We start from the raw sequence: 24961 nt of genomic DNA on the forward strand, positions 1-24961 counted from the left end.
GTCGCCAGCTACCTGGATCGCGCTGAAGAAGCTCGACAGCTAGCCCGCCTGCGTATCAAGAGCCAACAGACGGTCGACAGGCGCCACTACAACCTTCGACGACACCACACCGAATACCAACCCGGCGACCTTGTCTGGGTCTGGACGCCGATACGACGACGGGGATTGTCTGAGAAGCTCCTGCGACGCTACTTTGGACCCTACAAGGTAGTCCGACGTCGTGGTGAACTGGACTATGAGGTCGTGCCCGATGGCTTAACGTCATCCCAACGACGCCGTGCACGACCCGAAGTCGTACACGTGGTGCGACTTAAACCTTATTACGCGCGCTGACTAGCTGTGACGCATTGTTAATGTAATTTATTGCATGTACTCTCTCTTATGTTCTGTCTTTAGCATCGGGACGATGCTTTTTCAGAGGGGGGTAGTGACACGTGCGGTTCTTTTGGTTTACGAAGGAAGACGCTATCACTTTCTGTTAAGCGCAACGCAGGCCGCGTTTATCTTGTATGCCACTCTGGAACGCGTTACGACGCGTGTATAAAAAACTGACACGTGCGGTTCTTTTCGTTTGCGAAGGAAGACGCCATCACTTTCTGTTAAGCGCAACGCAGGCCGCGTTTATCTTGTATGCCACTTTGGAACGCGTTACGACGCGTGTATAAAAAGCCGGCGCAGTGCGCCACTGGGGGTCTTTTCTTTTTTTCCGTCGGCCGACGACTGTTCACGCCGCTGTTGCTATGAGTTGTGTTTGGCCCTGTTTTGCTGGGCACAAGTTCGCCCAATAAACAGTTCGCCTGACACCGCCCTGACTCCTGCGTGCTTCCTCTCAAGTGCTGCGTGTTTCACAACCTCGTGACAATATATATATATATATATATAAGGGAAACAAGCGTATACTTAAGGGCTCGTTTTTCGTGTTTTACACAGTATTAGAGAGATCTAACAGACAATAATGCCAAGGAAGGTATAGGGGAAGTTATTAGGCCAATTGTAATGTAAATGAGAAGAAGGAAAAGTGGGTGAAAAGATAACTTGCCGTGGGCAGGATCCGAACCTGCGACCTTCGAATAACGCGTTCGATGCTCTACCACTGAGCTACCACGACAGCTATCCCCCCAGCCACTTTATTGGGTATCTATGTCAATTTAAACGTGGGAGTGTCAGTCAGCGCCACGAGTAGCCATGGCGGCGAGTGTGGCACACTCTTTATGAGCCTGTTTGGCGTCACGTAGCCCGTCAACCCAATAGTCCCCCGCGCGCGCGCGCGCGTGCGTGCGTGCGTGCGTGTGTGTGTGACGAACCACACGAGAACGGTGTGATGGAATGTTAGAGAAGGAGGAAGACGAAGGCAAATAAATGGCTCATCGTACAGCCATAACGTCCCCTGCGTCACACTAGTCGACAGGATCTACCGTGCCCTTCATCATGGCGACATCCAAGAACGTCATCAACCTCCTGAAGTACTCGGGAGCATCTACGGACGTCCCCTTTGACAAGTGGCTCCGGCTCTTCGAGGAAAGGACTGCGGCCCCAGCATGGATGGAGCGAGACTAGCTGTGCTACTTCTCCGATTGCCTTGAAGATGAGGCTTTCCGATGGTTTCTCACCAAGGTTTTCGACACTGACGTGTCTTGGGAAAGCTTATCTGAACGCATGAAGGAGCGCTTCACGAGCAGAATTACGGATCCTTTTCACCAATTCATTCATTGCCAGTTGAGAACAAGCCAGAGCTTGAAAGAATACTAAAATGAAAAAATGTCTCTCGGACGCCTTGCCGACCTAAAGGATGCGCACTTTATAACAGGGCTCATCAACGGCCTTCCTGCGCATATGGAAATGGCACCTCGTCTACACCAGCGGCATGGCTTACAGCTGCACTTCGTGTAGAGTCAACCAACCAGAGAGTGAAGTTGCAGCGCCTTCCACCAGCTCGGAATACACAGATTAACGTAACAAGTGACAGCACTAGTCAGCGTCCACGCAGACTACCTTGGTACCTTGGTACGAACACCCGTTGCGCGAGTGCAAACGCTGTGCGATGGATGGCTTACCCTGACAGATGCACTGGCATAATGAATGCCCACGGCGCACAAGCTTTTCCACCCTTTCCACCAACCAGGGAAATGAAAAGGGCGACCCAGAGTTCATGTAATTCAGCTTGATGCCCTCATTAACGGGTACCCTGTCAGCGCTACCCTTGATACCGGAGCTACGATTACCTGTGTCAGCGAAACAGTGCTGAAGGCACTTCACCTGCAAATAATGAGGAATTCATGCATTCAGTTCAACAAGTCACATCATCTAGCAAAACTTCGGGTTGCGTTAATCTGAAAGTACAAATAGGAAAAGTGACAATAAAAATTCAGGCTCATGTTCTACAAGGCATGAAGAGCAACTTACTTCTTGGCTTGGATAGTGCCTGCCTCTTTAACTTGCCGCTGGACTTTGACACCATGACTGTATGTCAAGAGACTGACATCCTCCATTCTCATACACAAAACCATACCACAGCTGACATGGGCGCATCTTTGCAAGGTGTTGAAGTTTTTGCTTACTACATCTAAACAAAACTCAACAGTTCACATTGAAGCAGCTTATCCACAAGTACGACAGCATTTTCTCCCAGTCACAGACAGACGATGGATGCATCAATGGCGAAATGCATTCATGCATCGAATTCATCTCACCAACAATGTTCCCATTCGTAGAGCTCCCTATCGATGCTCAGAAACCGACAGCGTTGAAATGGACAGACAGATCAACGACCTTCTCAAGCAAGGTGTCATACGACTATCTACCCTCTCTATACGCTGCGCCCGCACTTCTGGCAGAGAAGAAATGGGAAGGACGCACACGTCTCTGCATCGACTACCGCAAGCTAAACGAATTGACGGTGCCTGATTATCAGCCCATCCCTCGCATCAATGACTTTCTCGATTCTCTGGGAAAATCTACGTACTTCTCAACGTTAAACATAACGTCAGGTTACTGGCACGTGATGATTCACCTTGATGACATTCCGAAAACGGTGTTTGTCACACGTACCGGTCACTACAAGTGGCTTGTCATGCCTTTTGGTCTTCGGAATGCTCCGGCCACCTTTGAACGGCTGTCAAAACCATATTGGCAAAACACCGTTTGCAGAACGTCACGAATTTCTTCGATGGCACTGTCGTCTACTCCGACACATTTCCAGACCATCTGAGGCATCTAGAGAGCGTTTTAAAAGCTTTCAAAGGCGAAGGCGTCAAGCTGAAATTAAAGAACTGTCAATTCGCTCGAACCTCCATTGAGTACCTTGGACACAAGGTTTCGCATAGCACCGTCACTCCAAAGCAAAGCAACATGGACGCAATCCTACGATTTCCGACACCATCACGCCCTAAAGAGTTGCAGGGTTTTCTCGGCACTGTCAATTTTTACCGTCGACACATCGACCACTTCAGTCAAATCGCTCCCCCACTGACACGCCTGCTCAGCAAAGACACCACCTGGAACTGGGATTCGGAGTGTGAACTGGCTTTCACTCAGCTCAAGAAATGTGTGACAGAAGAGCCAATCCTTAACATCTACGATGTCGCTAAGCCTTGTGTGCTATACTGCGATGCATCCAACAGAGGTGTCGGCGCCATCTTGAAGCAAGCTGATGATGAAGGTAAAGAACACCCAATTGCATACCATTCACGAAAGTTACTAAAACACGAAATTAATTACGCCATCACGGAACTCGAATGTTAAGCAATTATTGATGCCATTATTAAATATCACTGCTATCTACACGGGAAACCTTTTACTGTGATCACGGATCACACAGCATTGCAATGGCTTAAAAGCATCAAGAATCCCCGAGGCCGACTTTTACGGTGGTCCTTGAAACTCTCCATATACGACATGAACATCAAACACCAAAAGGGCATTGAAAACATTGAAGCTGACGCACTATCTCGAAGCCCGATAGTTCAACTCCTATCTACCGAGCAACTGCGCAACTGCAAAAGTATCACGACCAAGGACCCAGAAAGCATATCATTGAGAATGGACTGAGAATAGTGACACGCAGAGGAATACGAAAAGTCTATGTGCCTTTCGCCCTCCGGTCTTCTCTTCTCCAAAAAGCTCATGACGCTTATGGTCATGTCGGGGTAAAGAAGACATAGCGGCTTCTCTCTCTACAGTAATATTGGCCCGACATCATCACCGACGTGAGCTAGTATATAAGACACTGCGATACTTGCAACACTGCAAGAAACCGAAGACCAAGCGCTTTGGTTCCTTGGAGTCTTTGCCACCAGCGGAACAACCATTTGATCTTCTGGCCATGGACACTATTGGAGGTTTGGCAACTACGGCTCATCCAAAAGATTCATTCACATAGCCGTTGATCACGCCACCCCTTATGTCTGGGCTTTTGCACACAACAATGAGACTTGCGAAGCGTAAATCTCTTGCCTGAAGAGTATCTTCGCTGCTCAAAAGCATCGGAAGTTCCTTTTTGACCACGGCACAGGATTCACTGCCGGCAAATTTAAGCATTTCCTCAAGCACAACAATATTCATCAGCTTGTAACAAGCTCACAACGTCCGCAGTATAATGGCCTGAACGAGCACACTAACCAGACGATCGTTACTCGCCTCCGATGCAAGATCAACAACGAACCCTGAAAACCATGGCCGGGTCTCCTCTCTGACGTTGTTGACAAGTACAATAGAACACCTCACGAAGTCACAGGCTACCCACCCTGCTTTCTTATGTATGGCACACCATCGTATCCCTATCTCCTTTCAGGCGTTGCCGAAAATATGCAGGTAGCTCGTACAAACGCAGTCTGCAATTCAGTGGCATATCACGAAAAAAACAAGATCATATATGACAAGAAGTTCCATCTATTAGAGCTTCAAGTGGGAGACTTTGTTCAATATGAAATACCGTGGCACCGGAACCGCGGCAAACTCAGCGCAATCATGGAAGGACCCTACACGATCATACACAAGATTTCGGCAGTTAACTATAAGATCGACCGCAGCGTGGCTCCACTCGGTCGCCAGACTGACATCGTTCATGTCCGGAGACTTAAACGATATCATCCGCCCCTGCATCTATGTCTCTCTCAGGGGAGGGGGGAAACGTGTGACGAACCACACGAGAGTATATATTTATATGTGAGATCTAATAGACAATAATGCCAGGGAATGTAGAGGGGAAGTTTTTAGAATTAATGTAAATAAGAAGAAAGAAAAGTGGGTGAAAAAATAACTTGCCGTGAACAGGAATCGAACTTATGTTTATTGTACATTGATAAAGGAGGATTTGCCGAATACATGATTTGATGTTTGGCAGCTATAGCCCCATTCAACGAAGATGTATCCTCGTTGACGCTTGGTACATCCCCTTCCCGAGGAAAAACATCCGTGATAAATGTATTAAACAAACTACTGTGGTATCTGTAGATGTTAACTGCAAAAACTAAATCAGAGAAAAAGGCGTTATAGAAAGATGAGCGTCGCATATTGGATGTGAAAATTGGGCTATGGGCCTGTTTAAGTGTGATTGAAGTTTGTGATATATAAGAAAGCGTGTGATGTCACATATATGTGTGTGTACATATATATATGTGACGCTACAAAATGGAGACACGTCGTGGTCCAGATGCCATGCGTTTATTCTAATGCACGCACACTTCCTCTTCGTCGGCTTCTCCTAGAATCACCTTGTTAATGCGTCACACTTCCCCCTCCCCTCGAGAAAGTCTCAGTTTAGAAGGTTCAAAATAACGCCGCAGTTTGCTAACATGCACAATGTCCGAGTTTCTACGTAAGGGTAGCACGGAGCGGTTGATCTCATAGTTCACTGTTGAGACCTTGCGTAGAATCTTGTAGGGTCCTTCCATGACGGAACTCAGTTTGCCGTTGTTGGGATGCCATGGTGTCTCGTAAAGGACTAAGTCACCGACTTCGAACTCAATCAGAAGAAATTTTCTATCATAAATGACTTTGTTCTTATTGTGGTAGGCGATAGAATTGGTAACTGCAGTTTTTCGCACTTCTTCTACAGTTTCTTCTCGTTGTTCCAGTACAGTAGGATAAGATGGAATTCCATACATCAGGAAGGAAGGTGCGTAGCCGGTCACTTCGTGAGGTGTTCTCTTGTATTCGTCAATTACCTCCGGAAGCAGCTTAGTCCAAGACCTCTGAGGTTCGTCATTGATCTTACATTTAAGTCTCGTTACGATAGTCTGGTTTTTCCGCTCGTTCATGCCGTTGCATTGTGGATGATGAGATGAGGTGAATAGTTGGTGTATACGATTATGTTTTAAAAACTGCTTGAATTTTCCTGCGGTAAATCCTGTTCCACGATCTGAAAGAAGCTTCCGTGGTTTTCCAGAAGAAAAAATTGTTTTTAGGCATGAAATGTAGGCATCGCTGTTTTCACTTTTATGAGCAAACGCCCATACGTAGCGAGTCGCATGATCAATAACCAAGTGTATAAACCTTTTTGACGAGCCATATCCAGAAAATCCTCCAATGGTGTCTATTGCAAAGAGGTCGAAGGGCTCTTCAGCTGGAGGCAGTGATTCAAGCGTCCCAAACTTTTTTGTTTTCGTCTTCTTGCATCTCTGGCATGTATCACAATGCCGAATGTAAGTGGAAACATCGGTTATCATATGCGGCCAATAATATTGCGGAGACAGGAGTGATAGCGTCTTCTTCACTCCGACATGCCCAAAATGTTGATGTGCATTCTTCAGAATGGTTGGGCGTAGTCCATGGGGCACGTATATTTTCCGTGGTCCTTTTCTTTCAACGATGATGATGTTATTTTCCAATGAATCCGCTCCTTTTGGACGCTCATTGTTGCATCGCTCAAGGTCGTCGTGGGACAGAAGATTAACTATTGGGGCTCTGGAGAGCGCATCTGCATCGACATTACTTGCGCCCTATTGATGTTTGATGTTCACATCATACATTAACAGTTTCAAAAACCCCTGGAAGAGACGACCTTGAGGATTTTTAACATTCTTCAGCCACTGGAGTGCAGAGTGACCTGTTACAACAGTGAATGACTTCCCATGAAGGTAGCAATGCCATTTATCAATGGCATCTACAATGGCAAGACATTCTCTTTCTGTAATAGCATAGTTCACCTCGTGCTTAAGTAGTTTGCGGGAATAGTAAGCAACAGGATGTTCTTTGCCTTTGTCATCAGGTTGTTTCCGCACTGCATCGATGCCTTCGCCAGGTGCGTCACAGTACACAGTACATGGTCTCGAAGGGTCGTATATGCGAAGCACCGGTTCTTCAGTTATCCGCTCCTTCAGTTATCCGCTCCTTCAGTTCACGAAAGGCTTGCTCGCATGCTTCTGTCCAGACCCACTTGCTGCCTTTGTGGAGTAGTTTTGTGAGTGGAAGAGCGATATCGCTGAAGTGGGGGATGTACTGACGGTAGGTGTTTACAGTGCCCAGAAAACGCTGGAGATCTTTTTTTCGTTTTGGTGTCGAGTATGAATTCGAGTATGGCAGCCACATTACTTTGCTTAGGTGTCACTGTTCCTTGTGAAATTTTCTGGCCCAGGTATTCAATGCTGCAGCGTGCCAATTGGCACTTTTTTCGTTTGAGTTTTACGTTCTCGCATTTGAGAGCTTTCAATAGCGCCTCAAGGTGTCGTATATGATCATTAAATGTCTCTGAGTATACGACCACATCGTCAAAGTAATTAATAACATTGGTGAGCTGATGTTTCGCTATTATTGATTTCATGGCTCTTTCAAATGCAGCTGGAGCGTTCTTCAACCCAAACGGTATTACCAACCACTCAAACTGACCATCAGGCGTGACAAATGCAGTTTTCTGAACATCGTCAGGATGCATTTCGACATGCCAGTATCCCGACGTTACGTCCAACGTAGTGAAAAACTCCGCCTTTCCTAAGTGGTCAAGAATATCATCTATACGTGTAATTGGTTGAAAGTCGGGTACTGTTATGGCATTGAGTTTCCGGTAGTCAATACATAGACGAGTGCGTCCTTCACCTTTCTTTTCTACTAAAATGACAGGTGCGGCGTAGGGCGATAATGAAGGCCTCACAACACCTTGCTTGAGAAGAGCGTTTACTTGTTTGTTGACCTCCACTTTGTCTGCCTGTGAACATCGGTATGGTGCTCGACGAATAGGGACAGCATTGGTAAGTGCGATCCTATGTTTCTCAGTAGTGAATCACCCAATCTCTGTCTGAGATTTCGAAACTATCTCGTCATACTTGCTTAAAAGAGAGTCGAGCGCCGCAGACTCATGCTCTGACAAGTTTTCTGAAGTCAGGGTTCGCATCAGCGGGGCTTGAATGGTTTTCTTTTCATTATGATGCGGAAGGTTCATATTCTCACGTGCTTGTGTCACTGACTTGCTTTCCAGATTTACAGAAAGATTGAAGTATGAAGCGCTGTCTAGGCCAAGAATTAATTGCGTTCTCATGCCTCGTAGCACATGTGCATAAACTTTCTTTATGACATTCCCAATTTGTAACTGAATGTTTACGCAACCCAAAGTTCGAATGCTTGATGCAACTTGCTGAACCATGATGCTGGAGTCTCTCATCAACTGAAGTTTCAACTGTTTGTACACATCCTCGCTGATACAAGTAATTGTTGCTCCTGTATCGAGAATTGCATTTACTGGTTTTCCGTTGATGAGAGCACTGAAGTGTATTAATGAAACTCTGGGTCGCCCTCCTCGTTTCCCCGTTCAGTATCAATAGTGGACACATTGCCACGGCGCGGACATTCGTTGTGCCAGTGAAACTGTCGTGGGAAACCAGCAGCTGAGCAGTATCTACATTCGTTTTGCGGGGAACGCGGTTGAGGAGTTATTGTCGGTTGCTGCGGTCTGCTGAAGAGACGTGGAGCTTTTGATTCGATACTAGCATTACGAGTAAAGGAAACTCCTCTCACCCGTTTTAAAGATGTCTCGACCCGTTTAGCAGCGGTGAGCCACTCTAATGGCGAGTTGAAAGACAGTCCGGCGAGCGCCAGTTCCACATCAGGAGGAACACCATCAGTCAGTCCAGAAATGATGTGGCACTCTTTCAGGTCAGCCAAGGAACCCAGTCGCTTTTTCTCGTCGTAGTAGTCCTTGATGGTCTGCCCTCCTTTCAGTCGGTAGTGAATGAAGAGACGGAAGGCATCTCCGTCAGTCGTAGCAAAACGGGCTTGCATGTCACGCTTGATATCGTCCCAAGTTGTCTCGCCGTTGCCGAAAATCTCTGTCAGGTACCACTTGAACGCTTCCCCTTCAATGTACTCGTTGAAGTGACTGACCCGATCGTGGTGAGTCCATGACGCCTCGGCTGCCTTCATGCCGAAAAGAAGAAGCCACTTGTCGATGGGGACGTCTTCTGGTGTTCCCTTGAACTTCTGTATGTTGAGCGGAGGCTTTGGCTTAGCCATGGCACGTTGATGAGGTCGATCCTGTAGACTTGTGTGATGCTACAAAATGGAGACACGTCGTGGTCCAGATGCCATGCGTTTATTCTAATGCACGCGCACTTTCTCTTCGTCGGCTTCTCCTAGAACCACCTTGTTAATGCGTCACACATATATATATATATATATATATATATATATATATATATATATATATGTGTGTGTGTGTGTGTGTGTGTGTGTGTGTGTGTGTGTGTGTGACGTATGAAGTGATGGTTTGTAGAAGCAGAGAAGGAAGAAGTGAAGAACGGGAATAAACATGGCGTATGAGCCAGGCCACGTCTCCCACATCATAGCGTCACACGAGTCGACAGGATGAAGACCTCCCAGCCACTTCATCAGTGTCTTATCATCGACGCAGTTCTACACAAGACGCCCTGACCATACATCGACTACGGAATCATCTCCTAGCCGCACACAGCGACCAGCTCCATGACAGAATCATCGACCGACCTTCCCATCCTTAAGTACACCGGAGCAGCGGACGATGGACCTGTACAGGACTGGTTCGACCTGTTCGAGTTCCATGCTACCGCTGCATCTTGGTCGGAACGGAAAATGGTTACGAACTTCAGCGACTACGTCACCGGTGAGGCATTTAAATTTTACCTCACCCACATATTCGACAACGATGAGTCTTGGCAAAAGATAAAACAAGAAATGATCGTTTGGTTTAAAAAATACGATGACGACTACGACGAAGACTTGCTTGTAACCCACTATCCACAAACAACTGCACTCAGTCGTCAATTTTACAGGCAGTCTTCAACCATTCGAACGCACAACAAGATTCGACCTCTGACAAAAGACGAAGTGGCACACGAGTTCAGTGGCAGACGACAACGCGTATTTTGGGAAAAACACAGCCATCGAGCGTGCCTCCCTTCTGCACGAAAGTCGGCATTTGCGAAGTCATCGCTTCAGCATATGACCCGAGACGTTGCCCAACCACCTGATGCCGTTCACTCTTCGTCTGGCATACGTGGTCCACCACCTGGGTTTTCATCACGCGGTTCTTCAAGCGCTCCTAACGCTCACCATTTGCCTTATAAGGACGCCGTATTTATGGTAGATGACCTGGCGCATCGCGAAAATACCCTGTCGAGCCATGCTCCTTCCACACGGGTTCATGCATCGCCATCCAGTCCATACACACTCGACAGTGAAAGAAACACCGAAGGCTCCGACGCATCGAACGTTACACGCTGCAATGCGCAAGAGCCTCTTATAGTGAACAGGGTAGAAGAAGCTGCTGAAGAACTTTCTACCAATTCTGAAGCATTATCTTTATTGCCCGAAGTGCATGACAACAGCCCACAAACTACCAGCTGCCGACTGGGCCCCACATCAAGTTGTGAAGAAAACGAGCGTGATGTTCAAGAAGGGATCTCACCGCAATGCGTTCCACAGCAACATCAGCAACGCCAGCAAAAGCAAGTCCAAGAATCGCAGACACTCCAACGGATACACCGACAAGGATGACGACGCAAAGTCAGCCTCTTAAAACAAATTCAAGACGTCAGGCATCTTTGCATAAGGGATCGGCGCCAGAAACGCATTTGGCACAAAATGTCAAGACTGTGCCAAAGATTACATCTCCGAAACCTCAGGAAACACCGAACAAGACAAGAAGTCACCAGTTCTACCACGCGAAGATTCAGACACCATCCCATTAGTTCACGACAACGGAGCCAACGCCACAGAAAACTACAAAAGAGACTGAATGCTATAATTTGTACAATGCACGAACATAGACATAATTCCTTGAACTTCTGTTCTTGTACACGCAGGCTGCAAGCACTAATTCTGTCTCAGCCGCGACACAGAATACAGCGCGTACGACAGAACATTCTGCACCTACGACATTCGACCTTAAAATGCTCCAAGGACTTCCAACCTTGTTCGTTCCTCGCAGGTGCTCAAGTCACGTCATGGTCAGTGCAGTTTTGCAAGACGCGGCTACCTTCTCCAGAACGCCACAGCCAACCTCGCCCACCAGAGCTCCCCCATTCACCGGGCTGCTGCACTCTTTTCTGAAGTTTTGCGAGTTTACGGAACACCACGGCGCCATGAAACCAATTGTGCATTTTGGCATTTGTGACTTCTCAACCTCTCCTTGTTTACTTTTTGTTGTGCGCAATCCATGCCTTCTTTCGGGGGGAGGGGAAATCGTGTGACGTATGAAGTGATGGTTTGTAGAAGCAGAGAAGGAAGAAGTGAAGAACGGGAATAAACTGGCATATGAGCCAGGCCACGTCGCCCATTCATCTTAGCGACACACATATATATATATATATATATATATATATATATATATATATATATATATATATATATATATATATATATGTATATATATATATATATATATATATATATATATGTGTGTGTGACGTATGAAGCGATGGTTGATAGAGGCCGAGAAGGAAGAGGTGCAGAACAGAATAAACATGGCGTATGAGCCACGCCACGTCGCTCATTCATCATAGCGTCACATATATATATATATATATATACGTGGACTTGAGGCAGGGTTGGAAGGGAGACGAGGAGGAAGAAGAGGTTAGAAATAAAGAAGATGGCTGACACCCCAGCCTAGTACTGTGTATTATTACAAATTGGCGCAGCCGCGTATACTTTCTGTGCGGACATTCAAGATGTGGGTGGACTTCAGCATTGAAGCAAATCAACGCGGTGGCATCCGGATCTTGACCGCAACGCCTCAAGATGAAGAGGAACTAGCTCTTCCGGAAGCAGTAAGCACTGACGCATTTGTTTCCTATATAAGCACTAAAATGAAGCTCACTCCACACCTTTTACTTGCTAAAAGAACGGTGAGGATCAACATGAAACTTTAGGATTATGAGAATTTCGTGCTGACTCCAGTTAGAAACGACGCGAAGCACCGACAGTTCCGTCGAACTGATAAACAAGTTTCTTGAACTGCACCAAGAACAGAATAGGCAGCAAAATGATTTATTGCGCTTGTTCGTAAACGCGACGGAAAGATTAAGCAGACCGAGTCGCGAACAAGTGAAGCCAGACATGTTTGACGGAGGGTCTAGTAGTCCCGAGTCCTGGCTCACGTTTTACGAGTATGCATGCAATGAAAACTACAGGCACAGCGACGAAGATAAGGTAAAAAACATGCGACTATTCCTATCGGGCATAGCAAAGAGTTGGTACGAATGGCGTCTCAACGCTCACAGCAACAAACCATGGACAGAGTGGAAAGCAAGCTTTCTGAGCTCCTTCAGCGAGAACAAGGTGTTGCTATGGGACAAAGCAATCTCGTTCAAATACAGGTCTGGATCTGCACTCAGCTATTTTTATGAGAAAAGGCGCTTGCTACAGCTGGCGGACTCATCTTTGCCTGAGACGTCTGTGGTTCCGCTTATAATTCATCGTTTAAGTCCGGACCTCCAGAAGCAAATACAAATGCGCGGATCCAAGACGGTCGAAGAACTTCTGCAGGGAATACGAGACCTCTACCTCCCGGACCTAGGAACCCAGCGTCACCCATGACACCTGCTGCAAGGAATACCGGGACCACACGAGCTGAGGGACGACGCCCGCTTGCAAGCTGGAGACCTACTGCAACACCGGTATCCTTTTTGACCGCCCAGGGAGGGTCAGACCATGGCGAAGAGCTAGATGATGTAACAAAAAACTAAATAGAGAGGGTCTCAGCTTCCACCCGACGACATCAAGAGAAGCTGTTATTTGTCTCATACAAGTCTATTGTACATATCTGTTTTTGTGGATGGAAAGGAACGGAGTGCGTGTTTACAGCGGAGCAAGCGTCATGGTTATTAACGCAAATATTGTTGAGAGGGCGAAAGTAAAAAAGGGAAGACCAGCAGAAGTACACGGATACGATGGAAGACGAGATGTCCACGATAAATGGACTTGTATAACGATATCGTGTCTCGGCAACACTGTCACTGCGCAAGCACTGGTACTCGACGGAGTTCCATATGAACTACTGCTTTCACGTCCAGTCATCAGTGCACTTCGCCTTAATATCTACTGGACAGGCGAAATTACCACAGAAGAAAAGCGCCGCGTTGTCAACGCTGAAGTTTCGCCTTCAAGGACTCCGCGGAAACCATCGTCAGGTGAAGATGTTAGGACGCTTTACCCGGAATCGCTGCGCCTGAAAGAATATCCTACAGCAACTACGAAGTTTGAGGTTCCATTCCAGCTCAGTGATACGACGGTGGTGAGAAAAAAGCCCTATAATATGTCACGAGAGAAGAAAGTGTGGTTTCAGAACGAGATTCAAAAGATGTTGAATGCGCAGATTATCCGTCCATCCACGTCTACGTTCGCTTCACCCATCACCATTGCACCAAAGGAAGATGGAAGTCTTCGACTCTGCACGAACTACAGACAAATTAATAAGCAGACTGAGCTTTTTTTGTTTCCTATGCCACGTATAGACTCTATCATAGATGACACGGGTGGCTGCAGAGTTTTCTCGCGCATTGACCTATGTAAAGGATTCTGGCAAGTTCCGATTTCTGAAAAGTGCAAGAAATATTCTGCCTTCATCACGCCCTTTGACATCTGTGAGTATAGCCGACTTCCATTTGGATGGAAGAACTCACCCACTTGGTTCCAGAAAATGATGAATGACGTCTTGCGACCGTTTATCGCGAAGTTTTGTAACGTCTACATAGACGATATAATAGTATACTCCCGCAACGAGGAAGAGCACTCAAACCATCTGGCTAGTGTACTTCAAGCACTTTGTGACGCCGAGCTCAACATTAATGACAAGAAGAGTGAGTTTTTCCAAAGTAAAGTGGTGTTTCTTGGAAGAGTATTTGACGGCCAAACCAAGACAACAAAACAGGAATCAGTCGAACGAATCGCAAAAATGCAGAAGCCATATGACTTGCACTCTTTGCGGGTATTTCTGGGTCTTGCAGGGCATTTCCGGCCATTAATTAGAGATTATGCGACCAAAACCAAATGCCTTACAGAAATGACTAAGAAGAATGTGCCATTTCAGTGGACATCAGAGTGTGAATCTGTTTATCACAGCCTTGTGACTATTATTTCATCGAATCCGGTCCTGACTCTTCCAGACTTCAAGTTGCCCTTTGAACTGAACACCGATGCTTCTTATTATGACACAGGCGCAGTGCTTTACCAGAGAGATACCGGCTCTCCACGGAGCCGTCAACAGAGGGTCGTCGGGTACTATTCGTACACATTTGCGAAAACTCAACTGAACTACACGACTACAGAGAAGGAAGCCTTGGCAGTCCTAATGGCCGTACGCTATTTTAGACCTTCCCTGGATGGCACGAGCTTCAAGCTCTCTACGGATCACCAAGCCTTAACGTATATACTTAACCTCGCCGAGCCTTGAAGAAAAATTGCTAGGTGGGTGAGTGAACTCCAGCAGTTTACTTTCATGGTCCACCACAGGCCTGGAGAACACCTCAAGGACGCAGATGCACTTTCAAGACTTGCGGTAATGCCTGATCATAAAAATGTCTACGCAACATTGTTGTGGGAGGGAACTGAAGAACTTAAGTTACATAACGGAAAGTTCACAGTCCCAGAAACAATGTTGCCTCTAATTTTGGAGCTCTATCACGACTCCCCGCACTCAGGTGGACATTATGGCTTTTGGAGGACGTGTCACCAGATTCGTCAGCGTTTCCAGTGGAAACACATGAAAGACGACGTTCAACGGTATGCTCGGTCTTGTCATCAATGTCAAGTTCACAAAGCCAAGTACCTTCAGAGAACAGACGAGATGGTTTTGCCTCAACATTCCGACGTACCATTTGAAGTCATTCATCTGGATTTCGCAGAGCTCAAGAAGAAGGCTGCAGGAGTAAGAAGAACGCAGTCTTTCCTAGTGGCAGTAGACCAGTGCACAAGAATAGTGGCTGCACGGCCGGGAAGGGAAGACACAAATAGTGTGATCGCTCTTTTGAGTCGGGAGATGTTCAAGAATACGAAAATAGTAATATCAGACAATGGGTCAGCGTTTCTCAGTCAGCGTTTGCAAGATTGGGCGAAGGAACGAGGAGTTGTATTGCGATGCTGCACTCCATACCATCCTGCAGGAAATGGCATGGCTGAAAGAATCATTTGGGATTTGAAGCAGTTCATTTCAATGTATCCATGTTTTCAGGGTGGATGGAAGTGCTGCTTGGAGACAGCTGTCGCTCATCACAATCAGTCGCACACTGCGAGCATCGGCTGTAGTCCATATTTTGCAGCTTTCGAAAAGGTACCAGTGCTTCCTGCTGATCAAGAACTTTGCATTGCAGACCGCCTGCAATTGTGCGAAAAACGAAAACCTTCGGAAGCCTACCAGCGATACCGGGAAAGTATGAAGAGGAACTTTGACCGTCGCCACAACACGCGGATACCTCAGATACAACTGAACGATCTGGTGCTTGTCAGAAAAGGCCTCCCCGGCACAAAGCAGGTGTACACGAGACCTTATCGCGTGGTTCAGATCGCAGTGCAACATGGCGTTCTCAAAAGGGTCGGTTACACCAACGATAGTGTGCTGGAGTTTGCGACCATTGGAAACGTTTTCAAGTATCACCCCAGGAGGGATGAGTATTCAAAGAGGGGGAGTGTACGTGGACTTGAGGCAGGGTTGGAGGGAGACGAGGAGGAAGAAGAGGTTAGAAATAAATAAGATGGCTGACACCCCAGCCTAGTACTGTGTATTATTACAATATATATTTTTATTTATTCACAATACTGCCAGTCTCCAAAGAGACCATAGCAGGTGGGCACTACAGTATACAGTTACAAAGAGCACTTAACACTTTCAGGATCGTAAATTCGTAAATAATGTGTAAAAATACAAATCAGAAACCTTGAAGCATACAATCGGCCCTTATGCACACCATACACACCAAATACAAGTGAATGCTGGTTTGCATGTCACAGAAAAGCAGACATATCAAGGACGCTAAGAGACGTTATTTTCAATTCTTGATAAGAAATCGCACAATCACTGGGCATTAGTGGTGAAAGGGGTTAACAAATTCCATTCGTGGATGGCAACTGGAAAAAAAGAGTATTTAAACGCATCATTGTTACATTTATATTCTAATAGAGTATTTGTATGTTGGTGCCGGGTAGCTCGTGTTTGCGAATATTCAACGTAGTTTGAGACATCTATTTTGAAATAATTATGTAGGAGTTCATAAAGAAATTTCAAACGTGCCTGCTTCGCCCGTGTTTCGAGCGTGGGAAGCCCAGAAACAGCTAGAAGGGTAGTGGGTGAATCAGCCAGTTTAAATTTATGTATGAATGTTATGGCCTTCCTTTGTACCTTTTCTATTTTTTTTATGTTAGTCACGGTATGAGGAAACCATACAGTATTTCCATATTCAAGGATTGGCCTAATGAATGTTTTGTAGGCTAGTAGTTTCGTCGAGGTGGGTGCCAGATGGAGCGATCTGCGAATAAAATATAGTTTTTGCATAGCAGAAGAAGTAACATTATCAATGTGAGCGTCCCACCTTAGATCTGATGTTATTGTTAAGCCTAGATATTTATGCCTCTGTACATTCGTGAGAGCAGCACCATTTATGTTATAGCGAAAGTTAGAGGGTTCTTTTTTCCGTGTTATCTTCATGCATGCAGATTTTTTTACGTTGATTGTCATCTACCACTGAGAGCACCATTCTGCAACGGTATTAAGAGACTTGTTGAGAGAGAGGTGATCTTGTTGATTGTTAATTTCTCGATAAATGATACAGTCGTCTGCGAATAACTTTATTTTACTATCTATATTAGTAGTTATATCATTTATATAACCGAGAAATAACAAGGGTCCAAGCACGGAGCCCTGGGGCACTCCTGACGTCACTGGTACTGTGTCTGATGCAAAATGTTCAAAAATAACAAACTGGGATCTATTAAACAAGAAATCTTGAACCCAAGCAATAATTTCTGCATCTCCGATAAGGCTTCTTAATTTAGCTATTAGCTTTGTATGACAAACGCAATCAAATGCCTTGGATAGGTCGAGTAGCATTATGTCGATTTGGCGGTGATTGTTAATGCCTAGCGCGATGTCGTGTATTACTTCGGTTAACTGTGTTATGGTAGATAAACCTTGGCGAAAACCATGCTGGTTATTGGACAGAATGCCTTCAAGAAAAACTGTTAAATGCTTTAGAATGATATGCTCAAGTAGTTTACATGCCGTGCTGGTTAGCGATATTGGTCTAAAGTTTGTTTCAATGGATTTATCTCCTGATTTGTGTATCAGAATAATTTTTGCTATTTTCCAATCTTCTGGTAGTTTGGATGTTGAGAGGGATTTCCGAAAAATAATCCCCAGGTATATGCTGCTCCACTGTGCGTATCGTTTAAAAAATTGATTTGGTATATTGTCCGGACCACAGGCTTTTTTGGTGTCTAGGCCAAGCAGAAGATTAAGAACACCGGCGTCTGTGATAACGAGTGGCTGGATAGTGGGACCAGGCCGCGGATGTAAGTCCGGCATGACACCATTATCTTTAGTGAAGACAGAACGGAAGAATTGGTTGTATCTGTTGGCTTTATCTTTTTTTTTAATGGACGAAAGCTTAGTTGTGAGTGTGTTTTTTTGGCGGAAGTGGTTCCAAAATCTATGTGGGTTGTTTTTTAAGAAGCTGGGGAGTACAGTGTTGAAATAATGACTTTTCGCTTCTCTGGATTTCTGTTTAAAAGTTTTTACTGCAAGCGCTAGCCTGGAAGCGTTAGATGGGTTGGTGCCTGGTACCTTGTTTGCCTTCCGAATCCTTTTGAGTTGGGGTTTTGCATGTATTACTTCACGTGTAATCCATGGGTAATTTTTTAACGGTTTTTTTAACCGCACAGGAATAAAATGTGTTACACAGTGCGACACTATATCTTTGAAACACAACCAGACATCGTTTACATCAGACAAGGGATCTGAGGCCAATTCCGAAAACACTGGGAATTTATGAGCCAAGTAGGTTTGTATGGAAGCGTCATTTGCTTTGTCAAAATTTGTTATGGTTTGCGCTGCCGTTTGCATCGGTATTGAACAATCTAGCGGTAATACACACATCGGTATTCTGTGATCTGATATCCCTTCAATTATTTCAACCTGTGTTTGTTCTAAAAGGAAGTTATTACTCAACAAGATTAAGTCAAGTACACTGCGACACTCGCCTTGTACCCTTGTGGGGCATTCCACAATCTGGCGCAGGTTAAAACTTAGCATCATATCGACAAGTGCTTCTGAAGCCTTTGTCGTGTACTGCATGGTAGCCCAGTTAAAGTCGGCAAGGTTGAAATCCCCCATAAGAATAACCCGGCACTTTCCAGCATGTTGGTGCAAATACTCTTGTATGGCGGTTATGCATTCGTGCCCACATCCGGGGCTTCGATAGATGCAGCCAACAACTATACTTGTGCTTTTGGTAATAACTTTACAAAAAACTGCCTCAGCATCTGCTACTTCTGGAAGGAAGATTAGTGGGATTGATTTCTTTATTACTAACGCCACGCCTCCACCACGTGACTGGCGGTCTTTTCTAACAAGTACATAATTTGGGGGGGCAACTTCATGACTCGAGATGGATGCCGATAACCACGTTTCGGTAACTGCCACAATATCGGGTTCTCGATCGAGTAGTAGGCATTCAAATGGCTGTACCTTATTCAAGATACTGCGGGCGTTTATGTTCAATAACGTTATTTTTTCTTGCGCTGGCTTTGGCGCGTTACGGGCCGGCTTGCTTTGTTTTTTCTTTGTTCCACTTTGTCGTACTTCTCTATTTCTACCCTTTCGTCCTTTTCGTCATCCCAGGTGAACACACGGCTGTTAATGAACAGCTTATTATATGCTAACGACACTTTATCTTTATTTTCGCGGTTTTGCTTAGCACTGTCCCAGAGTTTTTTTCTGGTTTCTCTGAGTTTTCGGCAAAAATCCTCTCCTATAGAGAAATCTGTGCTCTTCAGTTTAAAGCCGTTTTTTAGTACCGCAGTTTTTTCTCTGGCATCAAATAATTTAAGTATGACTGGCCTTGTCTTGTTTGGTCCAACTCTTCCTAAGCGATGAATGCGCTCAATGGCCACAGGTTCAAGTTGAAGAATTTTTGTAATTATGCCGTCATTTACTGCCTGTTCTAGGGTTTCACTTGTTTCTCCTTCCAATTCCGGTATGCCATAAACGATTAGGTTTGACCTCCTGCGGCGGTTTTCCAAGTCGTTTATTCTTGCTTCAAGGCCCCTGATTACCCCCTTCATAGAAGCCATTTCTTTGTGGCATGCCGCGACTTCAGCCTCAAGTTTTGTAATTACGTCAAGCTTGTTATCAATATCCGAGAGTCGCTTTTCTTTGATATCCTTAATGTCTGCAGCGATTTCCGTCAGTTGTTTAGCAATATTTTCGAGCTCGGGGCCGGGATTGCTTTCGATATCTCCACCCATTAACAGTAGTTTCTTGAAATATGTCATGCATGATTCACACACAGCGCAATACTGCCATGGGCACGGCAACACCAGCAAGAAACAGTCACTTGAGCGGATGCATTTTCCATATTGCTTCCTCACCTGAAAAATGTAGACAAACGGGCAATTTGTGAGCCGCATGTCGACGGTGCCACCGTGCCCAGTGACAGGGGGTTCCCTGAGGAACGCATATATAGTCCCGGACAGCGCAGACGCCAGGTGGCGCTCCAGGGCAGATGGGTGGATGCATGTGCCGGTAAGCTGATGCCGTCGATAGTCGAAGAAGATCCGTGTCGGCAGCGTCGGCACGTGGTCGCTCTTTGCACGTTGGTCCAGCGCAGTCGCAGTCGCCCCGGTTGTTCCGAGGCCCACATCGCCTGCGCTGTGCAGCAGGCCGAAGACGAACTGAAAAATGTAGACGAACGGGCAATTTGTGAGCCGCATGTCGACGGTGCCACCGTGCCCAGTGACAGGGGGTTCCCTGAGGAACGCATATATAGTCCCGGACAGCGCAGACGCCAGGTGGCGCTCCAGGGCAGATGGGTGGATGCATGTGCCGGTAAGCTGATGCAGTCCATAGTCGAAGAAGATCCGTGTCGGCAGCGTCGGCACGTGGTCGCTCTTTGCACGTTGGTCCAGCGCAGTCGCAGTCGCCCCGGTTGTTCCGAGGCCCACATCGCCTGCGCTGTGCAGCAGGCCGAAGACGAACTGAAAAATGTAGACGAACGGGCAATTTGTGAGCCGCATGTCGACGGTGCCACCGTGCCCAGTGGCACCGTCCCACTATATATATATATATATATATATATATATATATATATATATAAGTGCAGCTGTCGTCTGTTTTCTGTTTTATTTTACTATCCAATCAATTGTGCCATGCACGACATGCCCAACAGCAACCCTGTGCACAGCCGGGAGGCCCCCACTACACGCGTAATTTAGAAGCGTGCAAGGAATTCGCATTGCACCCGCTTGCACAGCCTACCGCAATACGGGGCACCCCTATTTTTACGACGAAATGTTGACAGGGAGCCGAGTAGTTAAAGGCTTAGAACTTCCCAAAATGCCCCCTTACCAGCCTCTGCCACAATACGCGGCACCCCTCCTTCTACGACGAATTGTTTACGGGACCCCGAGTAGTTAAAGGCTTAGGACTTTCTGAAAAGCTCTTTTCCAGGAGGGGCCGTCTGATCGGGAGGAATGCGTTAGTGAACGGAAACATACACAGACCACTGACATCAGAAAGGTGAAGGGGAGATGGGGGAGAGAGATGAAGGGGGAAGTGGAAGGAAGAGTGGAAGGGGGGCACCCGAGGGGCGTCCACCGTATATTATTTTTCTCGTCTTCTCTTTTTTCTTTTTTTTTCTTTCCTTTTTCTTTTTTTCTGTTTTTTTTTTCTTTTTCCTTGCCCTCTGATTTGAGATTGTATAAAGCTGAGCACCAACAAACTGTACCTTTAATCCTGATGAAGGCCAGACTCTAGGCCGAAACGTCGAAATAAACCACGCTGTGACCGCTCACGGAAGATCTACTGGACTATAGATATATATATATATATATATATATATATATATATATATATATATATATATATATATATATATATATATATATATATAGTGGGAGTAATAATTCAATGGGCCAGTTAGTCTTCATGAAGGTATGGGATATGGCACAACGGGAGCGTTGTCAACAAAGATAAATATATTTACTTCCCAACAGTTTCGAGAGGGGTCCTCCCTTCATCAGGGGATGAGTTATACTAACTCATCCCCTGATGAAGGGAGGACTCCTCCCGAAACTGTTGGGAAGTAAATATATTTATCCTTGTTGACAACGCTCCCGTTGTGCCATATCCCATATACATATATATATATATATATATATATATATATATATATATATAGAGAGAGAGAGAGAGAGATATCCTGGCTGATGGGTGGGGTAGGTTTGCCTCCACCCCCCCTCGTGAAAGAGTTGGTATGCCACCGTTTCTCTAGGCATCATGCGGTATGACTACGAGACCACACTTATATCAGGCAAGCAGCTCATCACAGCCGATACTCCTTGTCGTCAGCCGCTCCCCACACTGACTGGAGATATCTCAGGCAAATTATTAAGCTATGCAAGTGTCGTAGTGGGCATTTTGTCAGCGGAGGTGGCAAGCCTCGAGGAAGTTGCCATGGCAAAGAAGTGTGATCCGACATATGAAGCTATTGAAGCCTTTACGGCAAATGGTTGGCCAACACACTGGAGCAAGACTCCGAAAGACTTTCACGAGTCTTGGTAATTCAAGCATGAGCTTACAGTACACAATAACGTCTTACTAATAGGCTTGTCATTGCCTAATCTTTGCGGAAGGCAACACTGAATGCATTGCACGAGGGACATGAGAGAGAAGGCATGCTCGCCATTTGCCCAACAGATGTGCATTTGCCCAACAGATGGATCACCAGAGACATCAAAGACTTGATAGAAAAGTGTCCGAACTGTGTAGAGTTCAACAACAAAGGAGCAAATCAATGTTAACAGCACTTTCTGACAGACCCTCGACGTCAACCTTAGTGGCTGACTCCTACTCACACTACTTCAAGATTGCGCTCCTCGAAGATGAGCGACCTGCAACAAGCATACAGATTACGAAATCAGATGAGCGGCCTGGAACCTGCATACAGATTATGAAATCAATTTTCACGCACCACGGCATTCCAGATACTGTTATAACTGACAACGGGCCACAGTTTCATCCTTGCAATACATCCGAGTTCTCGAAATTCGCACAAGAGTGGTATTTGGTATTTAAGCACATGACATCAAGCCCGAAGTACTCGGAGAGCAAGAGATTCACCGAGGCACCAGTGAAAATCCCCAAACAGAAGATAGCAAAGGCAACTAACCCCTATAGGGCTCTTCTAGCGTAACATGCAACATACCCCTTGAAGTGCCTCTACTTTCCGATCCAACCAACCCACCCCAAAACCATCTTTGCCGCATTGATTTCGTACACCTTCCTCCTGTGTTACATACATCGACCTCTTCTCTGTCAGGGGGCGATGACAGACATCGGTGTTGTCGACACGCCGCCACAAGTACATGTTGCCCTCACGAGGCGTGAATGGAACACTCGAAGCAAATTATCATTTCTTCTTCGTACCGCTCGAGGTCTTTCTGGCACAGCGCTGCGGTGTAGTCTTGCGGTGAGGCTGACATCGTGCGCGACACTTCTTGGAGTTAAATTGGCGTCGCGATAGCACTCGATCACACCTGCAAGCTTCGCCAACGCCCGCCAACACGACGGCGCTGCTGCACTCTCCGGCAGCCTCCGACAAAAAAATGGCTGCCTACCTAGAGTCCATAGCGTCGCCACCGTTCATGCAAGCTCCCTATTAGGGACGACGGGGAAAACTGAATAGAGTCGCAGCAGGTGATGCGATGACCCCCCCCCCCCCCCTTTCCTTTTTTTTTCCACAGCTGATCGTGCGGCGTCGACCGCGTGCCACGACGGGGACGCTACGCTTCTCCTAGCTGTCTCAGCACAAGACATGCTGTTCGGACTCGTGCACAGGTGACGAATAAACGTCCCAAGGCTGGCTAATCGGGGTACGTCGGATATGCTACAGCTATATACGCCTGGAAGGCTGCTTTATCAACGCAGTTAGAGCGAATTAAGCGCGACTCGCGCGTACCTGTAAATGGGACCCCGCATATGCATTCATCGCTACTCCCAAAGCATCGGGCGCAAATTCGTGGGACGTGTTGTAATTCACTCAAAATTATGACAACCTGAGGACCCATTGGTAATAGCCTTTTTGAAGTCTCCTTCAGTGGCTCCACGTGATTTAAAGAGCTACACTTGCCTAAGCAAAACAGCGGCAATGACCACGGATGTCGTATATTAATTACAATGAAGCAGCATTTACGAAAATTTTGTAAGTACGTACATTTGTACGCATATGGCGCACAATAAGCGCACACGGCGCGGTCGTATCGTCACACTACTGTTGACACACGCAGTCGCATCCCAGCATGCAAATGGATTCACAGACACCAGCGGCGACAACCAACCTTGGCAAAACCACGAAACTATCCTCGAACATGAATATACACAACACGGGATCCTACTACTTACGTGAAAGGCGTACGGCAACACAAGAAAAAACTCTTTCTGCCCGAGATTAAAAACACAGCGTGCCGAACTTCGAAAAAAAGAACTACGAAAATGAAAACACCCACAAACAGGTTATCAACCATTCCACGGCAAGGTGCCGTTTGGCCACAGAACACCTACCAGATTAGAGAACGGAAACTGTACCTTTGGGCTGTTGTATCGAAAAACGGTGTGGCTAAGCCCCGATCTTTACGTCCAGACGTAACTATTCGCAATGGATGGATGGATGGATGTGGCTCTACCTTTTAGATGGATGGATGGATGGATATAGCTGTACCCTTCAGATCGGGTGGCGGCTAACGCTACCTAGCAGTAATACTTAGTGAACTAATCATTAGATTTATCTTTTTTCCCCTAAATGCTGAGGTTGAGGATTGGTACTTTGCAGTGAAGGGTTCAATTTTCACTCGTGCCTTGACTTTAGCCACCAATCAGATAACCTCCTTCTAGTCAATTCTACCCGCCTTAAGTCTACTTTGCCCTCCCTGTCCCTAAACCCCAGGGCTTTGAAAAACTCTGTGCCATCATCCTGAACTATAGGGTGAAGCCTTTTACAGAACATTATCAAGTGTTCGACAGTTTCTTCTTGCTCTCCACACGCACTGCACACTGTGTCTACCCCTTCGTGTTTGGCCCGATATGTCTTGGTTCGCAATATTCCCGTCCTGGCCTCTTGGATTAGAAATTTCTTATCATCTCGCCAACAATTCACCGTAATTATTAACTGTGTTTCTCCCTTAGCTGATGTAACTTCCGGAGTCCCTCAAGGTAGCGTTCTAGGCCCTTTACTCTTCCTTATTTACATTAATGACCTGCCCAACAATATTTCCTCAAGTATTAGGTTGTTCG

General features: G+C 46.1%; 1 protein-coding gene across 10 annotated transcripts in view; it reads right to left on the bottom strand.

Annotated features, from left to right (window-relative positions):
- Positions 1-24406, bottom strand: part of Dim1 (thioredoxin-like protein Dim1) — a 126568-nt gene extending 102162 nt beyond the window's left edge. The window contains exons 1-2 of one of the 10 annotated variants that reach the window (XR_012888762.1): positions 24257-24406; positions 20044-20649 (exon numbers count right to left, since the gene is read on the bottom strand). Coding sequence is in view for 5 of the 10 variants with exons in the window: in XM_075883295.1 (XP_075739410.1) it covers positions 20044-20618 (575 nt within the window). In the remaining 5 variants the exon portion in view is untranslated. The other 9 variants (XM_075883295.1, XM_075883296.1, XM_075883300.1 and 6 more) reach the window with 9 other exon arrangements.
- Positions 24407-24961: the final 555 nt, after the last annotated feature.

The sequence above is a fragment of the Rhipicephalus microplus genome, unplaced genomic scaffold (genome assembly GCF_043290135.1).
Source record: "Rhipicephalus microplus isolate Deutch F79 unplaced genomic scaffold, USDA_Rmic scaffold_16, whole genome shotgun sequence".
Lineage (NCBI taxonomy): Eukaryota > Metazoa > Arthropoda > Arachnida > Ixodida > Ixodidae > Rhipicephalus > Rhipicephalus microplus.